General features: G+C 43.4%; 1 protein-coding gene across 1 annotated transcript in view; it reads right to left on the bottom strand.

Annotated features, from left to right (window-relative positions):
- LOC311132936 (astrocytic phosphoprotein PEA-15-like) overlaps positions 1-13,421 on the bottom strand; it is a 54,953-nt gene that overhangs the window by 8,289 nt on the left and 33,243 nt on the right. The window contains exons 2-3 of the mRNA XM_084166326.1: positions 1,452-1,626; positions 183-338 (exon numbers count right to left, since the gene is read on the bottom strand). Of these exons, the coding sequence (XP_084022452.1) occupies positions 183-338; positions 1,452-1,623 (328 nt within the window). The 5' untranslated portion in view covers positions 1,624-1,626. The remainder of the gene's footprint in view (positions 1-182; positions 339-1,451; positions 1,627-13,421) is intronic.

Consider the following 13,421-nt stretch of genomic DNA (forward strand, 5'->3'; position numbering starts at 1 on the left):
CCTTGTGGGGACTAACAAAATGTCCCCAGTTAGTCAATTTTTTGTTAGTTTACTATTACAGAATAGTTAAACACGTCCACACACACACACACACACACACACACACACACACACACACACACACACACACACACACACACACACACACACACACACACGCACACACACGCACACACACACACCTTTGTATTTCTTGGCAGAGGGGATGCGTGTGAGCTTGGTGTCGATCTCGTCGTCCTCAGAGATCTTGAGTACGGTGGTACGATACTCAATGACCCGGGTCAGCAGGTCTGGTCGTCGTGAGATCTCAAAGATGTGCTCGATGTATGACAGGTTATCTATAAGAAGGGAAACATAGGGCGACATTTTTGAGGTGCAAAAGAGCAAAGATCTGTGCAAAAATACTAATTATAATATGAAAGTGATTTAATTTGAAACGTTTCTTAAACATTGTGTGTTATAAGATCTTTGCTCATTTGCTCCATGAAACAACCCTCCATCCCTCCCTCTCCTCCGAACCCTCCATCCCTCCCTCTCCTCCGAACCCTCCATCCCTCCCTCTCCTCCGAACCCTCCCTCTCTCTCTGCGTCCCTCACACTGTGCCAGTTTGTCATTCTTCTCCTGGTAATTGAATCACTCTCCACTCCTAGAGCCCTATGAAATCTGTGTAGCGGAGAACGTTGACGGAATCCCATTTAAACGGAATTCAACAATGTTCCAAAATGTATTGACCTTAGTAGGAAATCAACTTCATGTATTGAACTTAATAGAAAATGTTAATCATAAGACATGAACAAAATGCATCAGTGGTTCGTATTTTCCTGTATCTTTCTGAAACGGCACAGGAACGCCCATGTCTGTGTGTATGTGTGTGGTGTGGGCGTATACTTTGTGTAGCCGTTAGCGATGATTATGCTAATGATAACGTCTTCTGGTAGAGATGGAAAGGTTTCCCAAAAACCTTCTGAATTAAATGTTAACTACAATTTAGCCTATGCCTATCTGGCAGAATGATATCATGATTATTTGCATCAATCCTGTGGCCATTTGTTTTGCAAACTTTGCAATCATGTGAACACTAAAGAAACAGTGCTAACCAAACAATGGTCTCTGGCTGGTGTGCACATTAATTAAAGGGTAACTACACACCAAAATCAAAACATCTTAGATTTTCCCCAGACCTCAAAAGTGGTCTCCTGATGTGGTTTAAGCATTGTTGTGGACATCGAACATCAAATGCTGTTGTTTTTCTATCAAAAAATTGTTTTTGCTTTTGAGAGGGAGAAACCTGGAATAACAAAACGGAGAAAACAGAATTTGGGGAAAAACTAAACGGAATCAGTCAAAAAATACAACAGATTTTATAGGGTCCATCTTGCCCTCCCTTCCTCCTCCTTATTCCCTTCCCAAATGTTCATCTGGGAAACCTGGAAAATTCTCCCTCTCTCACCCTGTGCCAGCTTTTCATTTTCCTCCAGGTAGTTGAACCACTCCTTGGAGGAGGTGATGGTGTTGCTCTGGTCCTCTGTGATGTCCTCCTTGCAGGCTGACTTGAGTTGGTCCAAGTCCTCGTTGGTGATGTTCTCAGACAGGTCACTGAGCAAAGAACTGTACTCCGACATGGTCTGAGGGAGGGAGGAGGAAGGAGGGAGGAGGAGGGAGGGCAGGAAGGGAAAGAGAGAAGAGAGAGCATTTAGTTAATTTCTCTCCCCCTTTTCTCTCTCTTTTTCTCTCAATCTCACTCGCTCTCTCTCCCTTTCAATTTTTTTTGTCTCTCTCTACTCTACCCTCCAACCCCCGTCTCCCTTTTTCTTAACCCCCCCCCCCCCCCCCCTCTCTCTCTCGCTCTCTAGGACGAGGCTGACACTGCTTCCCCACATAGTAGGGCCACTGTCTCAGTCCCTCACATTCTTATGAACACAAACATGCTTTTGTTTGCTGCTCTCCTCTGTCCCTCGCTCCCTCCCTCGATCCCAGTGTGTGGAGAGTGAAGGGGGGAGAGAACGTCTCTTCTGTCTCTCTACCTCTCTCTCTCTCTCCATCTCCTCTCTCATACCCTTCCCCCCTCTATCCCAGTGTAAGGAGGGTAGAGAGGGGTGACAAGGTCGCCATCCTAGCCCAGGCAGCCCCTCTCCCCCGTGAGCAAACTCCTAAATCTACCAAATGGCAGCCTTCTGGCCTAGCACCTAGCAAAACGGGTTCCAACAGTATTCAAAGTAATTTCAAACACTTTATCTGTGCTTCATGGACCAACAGAATCGTCTCAAATCTGTAATCCCCGCCCATCTGACACTAAGCAGGCTAGAGCAAAGTTATTGCTCTAGCCTGCCTAGTTATTGGAAATATTATAAATAGTATTTGAACCCAGTTCTGGCTGTCCTAGAGCCTAGCACACCATATAGACTGTTCATTTGACTAGAGAGCAATGCCACTGTGCTATTCTCCATCTTACACCCGATCAAACATCTCTGGAGAGACCTGAAAATAGCTGTGCAGCGACGCGCCCCATCCAACCTGACAGAGCTTGAGAGGATCTGCAGAGAATGGGAGAAACTCCCCAAATACAGGTGTGCCAAGCTTGTAGCATCATACCCAAGAAGACTCAAGGCTGTAATCGCTGCCAAAGGTGCTTCAACAAAGTACTGAGTAAAGGGTCTGAATACTTATGTAAATGTGATATTTCTGTTTTTTTATGTGTAGATTGATTAGGGAAAAAAACGATTTAATCCATTTTAGAATAATAAGGCTGTAACGTAACAAAATGTGGAAAAAGTCAAGGGGTCTGAATACTTTCCGAATGCACTGGTCACTTTAATAATGTTTACATACTGTTTTACCCACTTTACATGTATATAATGTATTCTAGTCAAGGCCTATCCTATTTAACTATTGCTGTACATATACTATTCTATCCTACGTATTACATATACATACACTATCAGTCAAAAGTATGGATACACAAACTCATTCGAGGGTTTTTCTTTATTATTACTATTTTTTACATTGTAGAATAATAGTGAAGACATCAAAACTATGAACTAACACATATTGAATCATGTAGTAAACAAAAATGTGTTAAACAAATCAAAATATATTGTATATTTGAGATTCTTCAAATAGCCACCCTTTGCCTTGATGACAGCTTTGTACACTCTTGGCATTCTCTCAACCAGCTTCACCTGGAATGCTTTTCCAACAGTCTTGAAGTAGTTCCTACATATGCTGAGCACTTGTTGGCTGCTTTTCCTTCACTCTGCCGTCCGACTCATCCCAAACCATCTCAATTGGGTTGAGGTCGGGGGATTGTGGAAGCCAGATCATCTGATGCAGCACTACATCACTCTCCTTCTTGGTAAAATAGCCCTTACACAGCCTGGAGGTGTGTTGGGTCATTGTCCTGTTGAAAAACAAATTATAGTCCCACTAAGCCCAAACCAGATGGGATGGCGTATCGTTGCAGAATGATGTGGTAGCCATGTTGGTTAAGTGTGCCATGAATTCTAAATAAATCACAGACAGTGTCACCAGCAAAGCACCCCCACACCATCACACCTCCTCCTCCATGCTTTACGGTGGGTACCACACATGCAGAGATCATCCATTCACCTACTCTGCGTCTCACAAAGACACAGCGGTTAGAACCAAAAAGCAAGTCTCTTCTTCTTATTGGTGTCCTTTAGTAGTGGTTTCTTTGCAGTAATTCGACCATGAAGGCCTGATTAACGTAGTCTCCTCTGAACAGTTGATGTTGAGATGTGTCTGTTACTTGAACTCTGTGAAGCATTTATTTGGGTTTCATCATGGCGCTTGATGGTTTTTGCAACTGCACTTAAAGAAACTTTCAAAGTTCTTGAAAGTTTCCTGATTGGCTGACCTTCATGTCTTAAAGTAATGATGGACTGTCGTTTCTCTTTGCTTATTTGAGCTGTTCTTGCCATAACATGGACTTCGTCTTTTACCAAATAGGGCAATCTTCTGTATACCAACCCTACCTTGTCACAACACAACTGATTGGCTCAAACGCATTAAGAAGGAAAGAAATTCCACACATTAACTTTTAACAAGGCACACCTGTTAATTGAAATGCATTCCATGTGACTATCTCATGAAGCTGGTTGAGAGAATGCCAAGAGTGTGCAAAGCTGTCATCAAGGCAAAGGGTGGCTACTTTGAAGAATCTCAAATATAAAATATATTTGTTTAACACGTTTTTGGTTACTACATGATTCCATATGTGTTATTTAATAGTTTTGATGTCTTCACTATTATTCTACAATGTAGAAAATAGTAAAAATAAAGAAAAACCCTGGAATGAGTAGGTGTGTCCAAACCTTTGACTGGTACTGTACATGTGCACAAGCACACAGGCAGGCACGCAGGCACACACTGTCAGCACGCAGGCACACACTGTCAAGCATGCACGCATGCATGCACATACACAAACATACAATTGTCATCGAGTTAAAGGAAACAGTGGGTAAACTATGAGGGTAAAAACATGCCTCACATACCTGTTGAGCCATATTTCTCACTGTAAGAGGGGGCAGAGTGAGAGCGATTGAGTATTCTCCTCTCTCTCCCTCCCTCTCTCTCACTGTCCCCCTTTCTCTCTCTCTCGCTCTCTCTCTCTTTCGCTCTCTCTCTCTCTCTCTCTCTCTCTCTCTCTCTCTCTCTCTCTCTAGCTCCATCACTCTATTGCAATGGCTACTCGACCTTTGGATGCCTATTCTCTATTGCTGGGTGGGGTGAGGGGTGTGCACGTCAAATAGAGCTAAGGGACCTGAAAGGTCTGTTTGTGTGTGTGAGTTTGTGTGTGTGTGTCTGAGTGGGGGACTCGTTACTGTCTGGCTATACAGGCTGCACCACACACACTGACACACACATACACACCACTACTACTACCACCACTACTCAAACTCCATTCACCCTTCATACTGCTCAAGTTGCCATAGAGACCAGGCCCTGCTTTGTCTTTCAGCCCGGAGACTGTTACCTAGCGACCAGGCAAAGTTCCACACTCCCCCAGAATGAAAGCTCCTGGTGCGAGAGAGAGAGAGAGAGAGAGAGAGAGAGAGAGAGAGAGAGAGAGAGAGAATGAGAAAGGGATAGAGGGATAGAGAGAGAGAGAGAGAGAGAGAGAGAGAGAGAGAGAGAGAGAGAGATAATGAGAAAGGGATAGAGGGATAGAGAGAGAGAGCGAGAGAGAGAGAGAGAGAGAGAGAGAGAGAGAGAGAGAGAGAGAGAGAGAGAGAGAGAGAGAGATAATGAGAAAGGGATAGAGGGATAGAGAGAGTAGAGTATTGAGCTTTTGAATGTGACAACATGGTGCCAATGTGACTATGGTGACAACGTCTGACTAATGTCAACACAAACACAGACACACAGACACACACACACACCAACACACAGGCTCACTGTTCGACAACTCTATGACTAATATCTTTTTAACTTGGACCGCTCCATTAAATCTCTGCTTTAGCCATGGTGTGTGTGTGTGTGCGCTTTTGAACCATGGGCCTCAAAGCTTGACCAGGATAAAATGGCAAAAATGCGATCTTTACATGTAACCATGACAACCATGTTACTGTGAGGTGAGCTGAAAAATTACTCTGACAGGGATTTAGGAAGGGAAAAAAATACCTCCATCTCTCTCTCTCTCTCTCTCTCTCTCTCTCTCGCTCTCTCTGTGTTATCTCCTTTTCTCTAATCTTCCTCTCTCACTCTTTTTTCCGCTTCCTCTGTTATATGTTGCTCTCTGTCTGCCTCTCTCTCCCCCTCTCTCTCTATTTTGTCTCTATTTTGTATCTGTGTGTGTGTGTGTCTTGGTGAGAGAAAGACAGCCTTCTGAGACACAGAGCAGTGAGAGTGGTCACAGGGCATGATAACAGGGCTCCCTCCCTCCCTCCTCCTTCCCTCTCACTCTCAGTATCTCTATGCCTGCTTTGTTGTCTCTCTATCAGTCGTTCTCTTAAATCTCTCACTCACTATTAAACCTCAATTCTCCTATATATTTTCTAAATTCAATCCCTCCATGCCAGCCCCACGTTCCCTCTCGACTATCATCCAGAAGGCGGGGTCAGTACAGGTGCATCAAAGCTGGGACCGAGAGAATGAAAAACAGCTTCTATCTCAAGGCCATCAGACTGTTAAATAGCCATCACTAGCACATTAGAGGCTGCTGCTGCCTATTGAAATCACTGGCCACTTTAAGAAATGGAACACTAGTCACTTTAATAATGTTTACATATCTTGCACTACTCATCTCATATGTATATACTGCATTCTATTCTATAATATTCTACTGTATCTTAGTCCATGCCGCTCTGTCATTGCTTGTCCATATATGTATATATTCTTAAATTCTATTCCTTACTAGATTTGTGTGTATTGGGTATATGTTGTGAAATTGTTAGATATTACTTGTTAGATATTACTGCACTGTCGGAGCTGGAAGCACAAGCAAGTTTACCACTGTTCCAGTAGTTTTAAACATCTTCATTATTGCCCTAATAGTGGTATATTTAGTTTTTTTGCTGTTTTCTTTTCTCCCATTGCCTGATTTATGAAGATTCACAACCATTTCTCTCTTTTCGTTTGTGAGTTCTTTGCCTTTTACAATGGTGATGAATGACAAATGGATTTTACATGCGTATTACCTCATTTTATATCCCAGTGAAACAGGAAGCCATGGAAGGCCACAATACAGTTCCTTAAAGCGGCAATCAGGAGTAAAAACAATAATAAAGCATCCTCCCCGCCCCTGTTTCAGTAAAACGCTGAGGGATGGGGCTGGTAACCACTCTCAATTAATTTTACAGCTATGGCTGCAAGGACTGACCATCCATGATATTACAATTCTAGGTTTAACAATGTTTTGAGGCTATATAGGGTTTGTTTACACTTACTTTGTTTACAAACATTGGGGTAAAACAAGCTTATAAAATGCATTGGGAAAGTATTCCGACCATTTGACTTTTTCCACATTTTGTTACGTTACAGTCTTATTCTAAAATTGATTAAACTGTTTTTCCCCCTCATCAATCTACACACAATACCCCATAATGACAAAGCAAAAACTGTTTTTTAGAATAAAATAAAATAAACTGAAATATAAAATTTACATAAGTATTCAGACCCTTGACTCAGTACGTTGTTGAAGAACCTTTGGTAGCGATTACAGCCTCGAGTCTTCTTGGGTATTACGCTACAAGCTTGGCACACCTGTATTTGGGGAGTTTCTCCCATTATTCTCTGCAGATCCTCTCAAGCTGTCAGGTTGGATTGGGAGCGTCGCCTCACAGCTATTTTCAGGTCTCTCCAGAGATGTTCGATCGGGTTAAAGTCTGGGCTCTGGCTGGGCCACTCAAGGACATTCAGAGACTTGTCCCGAAGCCACTCCTGCATTGTCTTGGCTGTGTGCTTAGGGTCGTTGTCCTGTTGGAAGGTGAACCGTCGCCCCAGTCTGAGGTCCTGAGCGCTCTGGAGCATGTTTTCATCAAGGATCTCTCTGTACTCTGTTCATCTTTCACTTGATCCTGACTACTCTCCCAGTCCCTGCTGCTGAAAAACATCCCCACAGCATGATGCTGCCACCACCATGCTTCACCGTAGGGATGGTATTGGCCAGGTGATGAGCGGTGCCTGGTTTCCTCCAGACGTGACGCTTGGCATTCAGGCTAAAGAGTTCAATCTTGGTTTCATCAGACCAGAGAATCTTGTTTCTCATGGTCTGAGAATCCTTTAAGTGCCTTTTGGCAAACTCCAAGCGGGCTGTCATGTGCCTTTTACAGAGGAGTGGCTTCTGTCTGGTCACTCTGCCATAAAGGCCTGATTGGTGGAGTGCTGCAGAGATGGTTGTCCTTCTGGAAGGTTCTACCATCTCCACAGAGGAAATCTTGAGCTCTGTCAGAGTGACCATTGGGTTCTTGGTCGCCTCCCTGACCAAGGCCCTTCTCCCCCGATTGCTCAGTTTGGCTGGGCGGCCATCTCTAGGAAGAGTCTTGGTGGTTCCAAACTTCTTCCATTTAAGAATGATGGAGGCCACTGTGTTCTTGGGGACCTTCAATGCTGCAGAAATGTTTTGGTACCCTTCCCCTGATCTGTGTCTCGACACAATCCTGTCTCGGCGCTCTACGGACAATTCCTTCAACCTCATGGCTTGGTTTTTGCTCTGACATGCACTGTCAACTGTGGGACATTATATAAACAGGTATGTGCCTTTCCAAATCATGTCCAATCAATTGAATTTACCACAGGTGGACTCCAATCAAGTTGTAGAAACATCTCAAGGATGATCAATGGAAACAGGATGCACCTGAGCTCAATTTCGAGTCTCATAGCAAAGGGTCTGAATACTTATGTAAATAATTGCAAAAATGGCTAAAAACCTGTTTTCGCTTTGTCATTATGGGGTATTGTGTGTAGATTGTTGAGGAAAAACATTTATATAATCAATTTTAGAATAATGCTGTAATGTAACAAAATGTGGAGAAAGTGAAGGGTTCTGAATACTTATCGAATGCACTGTATTTTTGCTTCTGATAGGGTACGACATTTGAACTAAGCTCATGAGGCATTTATAAGTTATATTCTTCAAGAATCTATGGGTACATATCATCAATTTATAAATCAAAAAATCTATTTAGCAACTGCTGATTGCCCCTTTAAACTGAGATGAAAATGTTGAATGTTAATGCAAATGTAATTTTGTTTGATTTTATCGCTAAGAATCATTAGGGGTGCCAGTAATTTTGACACCCTTCTTTTTTAGATACAAAATTATTACTTGTTAAAAAAAATCTCTTTCTTTGGGCATTTATATTTGTATAAAATAATATAATTTTCCAAATGTTCTGAGCATACAATATAGCTCAGTATTTCTATTATTTATTTTATACAGTCTTCTTTGCTCATCTTTATCAAGGGTGAAAATAAATTTGGAGGTGACAGTAAACTGTCCCATCTTGTGACGCTACCCAAAACAAACATAAACAAACACCCCCAAAACAAGGACACAGGAAACGACAGGGGACATCAGCCTCTCTGCACGGTGTCACAGCACATCTCTGTTCTCTGTTGATATACCCTTGTGATCCCTGCTGGGCTAACGTCTAAACACAGACCCACTCCGTCCAAACTACTAAGCACAGGACTGGTGGTCAGCTGAAATGAAAATAAGACGATTATTTGGTTATACTACTGTATATTTACATTATTATGACATGGTGTTTTGTGTAAGATCTGTTTAATGATTCTTGATTCTTGATATATGAGTAATTCCTAACTTAGGCTCTGTGTCTAATTCAAATTCATCAGCGGTTTGAGTTGACTTTGGAATCAATTGGGCTATTGCATCCAACTTGGCATTTTTCAAAAACAATACTTTATGTCTGATACTAACAGTGATGCACTATTTCACTGGCTAAGTCTGTCTGTTCTCTGTTCTGCAGCTATAGGATGTAGCCCTTTCCTGCAGTCAAATGACCTAGTGGCCTCATGGGTGGAATATTATTATTATTTTTCCTAATTTCCTAATTAATAAACATTATTTTAGTTTTTACGCAGACAATTCTGTGTTTTTATGTCAAACAATTTTGTTATACTGTATTTCTGTTATGTATATCAAGTTTAATATTGGTAATATATTGGTGTAAATAAATGGTGTTTATTCGATTGGATAAAAGTAGCGACTCAGAGCTAGAAAATGGTATATCATACACAACAGTTGAGGAACAATGGGAAAGTAATTCTGCTTTGAATTTTGATAAAGTTGATAAACTTGTAACTTCACTTTTGAGAAAATGGCCCTTGAATGTTTTGGTACCTACTGGAGAGCTCTTCTTTGTCTACACCCATTCAGCATCGTTCACACCCTTTTAAGCTTTAGCCCCACCCATCTCTTTAAGGATTTACATCCTTAAATTCTGAGCGTTTTGCTCTCGGAGCGCACACTGGGCGCTCTGGCCGAAAAGTAGGGTTGATCCGAGCGTTCTGACCTAACAACAGCAGTCAAGCACCCAAACTAACTGGCTAATGTTGGCTAGCTTGCTAGCTACTTTCACACAAATGAGAGAACAGCTCACTCTGACCATTTTACTCGCCCTAGCAGAGCTGGTTAGGCTGTTTTTATGTTATCCAGAGCATTGGTGACTGCAACTGTGCTGCTCGCAACAATTTAATTATGCTTTTTTTGCCAATGTTTACTGACACCGGCCATATTCAACGGGTGTTGAGCTTTCGTAAATTTGTCAGTTATTCAGTGCTCTGGCACATTCAGACGAGAGTGCTCTGAAATCGGAGTAGATAGCCAGAGCAAATTTACCAGCTACGTCTATCGACAGTTGTCGCACTGACATCATAAACATTCTATTGAAATAGTTACTTGCATAGTGGAGTCTTTTCTCTTCTTTATGCAGTTTCACTTTTGAGTAATGTAACCTGTGTATCACCTTAAACTGAACAAGGTTGTGTCTGGCATTCACTGAACTGTGGTTTAAATCCCTGAGCTTCTACCCAGTCCTCATCTGAGATTTCTGAACCAAGTTCCTGCTTCCAAGTCCTTTTAATAGCTTTGTAGTGCCTTGCGGTCGGAGGCCGAGCAGTTGCCATACCAGGCAGTGATGCAACCAGTCAGGATGCTCTTTGATGCAGCTGTATAACTTTTTGAGGATCTGAGGACCAAATCTTTTCAGTCTCCTGAGGGGGAATAGGCTTTGTCATGCCCTCTTAATAGTGTCTGTGGATACCTCTATGTGGGCCTGTAGCACATCATAAAGTCTAGAGACCGACCCTTTTGAATGGGTTTAACCAGGTTCAATGTTAGCTAGCTAACATTAGGCTATAACTAGCAATGCAAATGGATCTGAGATACGAATAATATATCTACACAGATCATACACGTAACGTTAGTTAGCTAGCCAGCCAGCTAATGTTAGCTAGCTAGCTAACAGTACACTTTAACTTTGAAATGAAAACGACTTTCTGATGAAATTAGAAACGTGTAATATCTGAAAATGTAGCTAGCTAGACTCTCTTACCCGTATACATAGATGGACGCTTCTCCCTCTCTGTCACAGATGCCATGGTTGCCCTTCGTTTGAAGATGTAATCCGTAGCCTTCTGTGTGTTCTCTTTACGACTCCATCTGCATATTTGCAATCAAACGCCAACATTTTCTCCATCTCCTTAGCTAAAATACTCTAATTCCACTCATTTCAAAATTCAGTCCTCCAGAAAGTGGAGAGCAACACTTATGCAGTTCTACTACGTGATATCTTTCAAAAAAGCCGCATTAGAAAGGATTACCTACACATACTGACCAGCTCATATTATAGACAGTGCTACATGGCAGACCAATCTGAACTCATCTCTTGGCATGTCCAGCCCACTCATTATCTCAGCCAATCATGGCTAGCGGGACGGTTGCTGTCTTTTTACGTGGCTAAACCAACTAGGCTTGTAATTTAACAATTGTATTCATATTTACAGATGGCATACAATCTAGTTTCCTGAAATGAGTCACATTTGTGTTCAGATGAAGTGGATGCTAAGCTAGAGGACTGTTTCGCTAGCACAGACTGGAATATGTTCAGGGATTCATCGGATAACATTGAGGAGTTTACCACATCAGTCACCGGCTTCATTAATAAGTGCATTGACGATGTTGGCCCCACAGTGACCGCACGTACATATCCCAACCAGAAGCCATGGATTACATACAACATCGGCACTGAGCTAAAGGTGAGAGCTGCCGCTTTGAAGGAGTGGGACACTAATCTGGACGCTTATGAGAAATCCCGCTACGACCTCCGATGAGCCATCAAACAGTCAAAACGTCAATACAGGACTAAGATTGAATCCTACTACGCCGGCGCTAATGCTCGTCGGATGTGGCAGGGCTTGCAACTATCACGGATTACAAAGGGAAACCCAGCCGCGAGCTGCCCAGCGACTTGAGCCTACTAGACAAGCTAAATTCCTTCTATACTCGCTTTGAGGCAAGCAACACCGAAACATGCATGAGAGTACCATCTGTTCCGGACAACTGTGTGATCTCGCACTATGTAGCTGATGTGAGTGAGACCTTTAAAACAGGTTAATATTCACAAGGCCGCGGGGCCAGACGGATTACCAGGACGCGTACTCAGAGCAAGCGCTGACCAGCTGGCAAGTGTCTTCACTGACATTTTCAACCTCTCCCTGACCCAGTCTGTAATACATACATGTTTCAAGCAGAACACCATAGTCCCTGTGCCCAAGAATGCCAAGGTAACCTGTGTAAATGACTATCGCCCCGTAGCACTCGCATCTGTAGCCATGAAATGCTTTGAAAGGCTGGTCATGGCTCACATCAACACCATCATCCCAGACACCCTGGAACAACTCCAATTCGCATACTGCCCCAACAGATCCACACATCCACAGATGATGCAATCTCTATTGCACTCCACACTGCCCTCTCCCACCTGGACAAGAGAAACACCTATGTGAGAATGCTGTTCATTGACTATAGCTCAGCATTCAACACCATAGTTCCCTCCAAGCTCATCACTAAGATCAGGACCCTGTGACTAAACACCTCCCTCTGCAACTGGATACTGGACATCCTGACGGGCCGCCCCCCAGGTGGTGAGGGTAGGCAACAACACATCTGCCACGCTGACCCTCAACACGGGGGCCACTCAGGGGTGTGTGCTTAGTCCCCTCCTGTACTCCCTGTTCACCAACGACTGCGTGGCCACGCATGACGCCAACATCATCATTAAGTTTGCTGACGACATGACGTGCTTGGCCTGATCACGACGACGATGAGAAAGCCTATAGGGTTGTCAGTGACCTGGCAGTGTGGTACCAGGACAACAACCTCTCCCTCAACATCAGCAAGACAAAGGAGCTGATTGTGGACTAAAAGAAATGGAGGGCAGAGCATGCCCCCATCCACATCAAGTGGTGGAGCAGGTCGAGAGCTTCAAGTTCCCCGGTCTCCACATCACTAAGGAATTATTATGGTCCACACACGCCAACACAGTCGTGAAAAAAGCATGACAATACCTCTTCCTCCTCAGAAGGCTGAAAAGATTTGGCATGGGCCCTCAGATCCTCAAAAAGTTCTACAGCTGCACCATTGAGAGAATCTGGCTGCATCACCGCTTGGTATGGCAACTGCTTGGCATCCGACTGCAAGGCCCTACAGAGGGTAGTACATACGGTCCAGTACATCACTGGGGCCGAGCTCCTTGCCATTCAGGACCTCTTTACCAGGTAGTATCAGAGGAAGGCCCTAAGAATTGTCAAAGACTCCAACCACCCAAGTCATAGACTGTTCTCTCTGCTACCACACGGCAAGCTATACTGATGCACCAAGTCTGGAACCAACAGGACCCTGAACACCCCTAAGACATAAGGCTGCTAAATAGTCCGG

The sequence above is a fragment of the Coregonus lavaretus genome (genome assembly GCF_964263955.1).
Source record: "Coregonus lavaretus genome assembly, chromosome: 7".
Classification (NCBI taxonomy): domain Eukaryota; kingdom Metazoa; phylum Chordata; class Actinopteri; order Salmoniformes; family Salmonidae; genus Coregonus; species Coregonus lavaretus.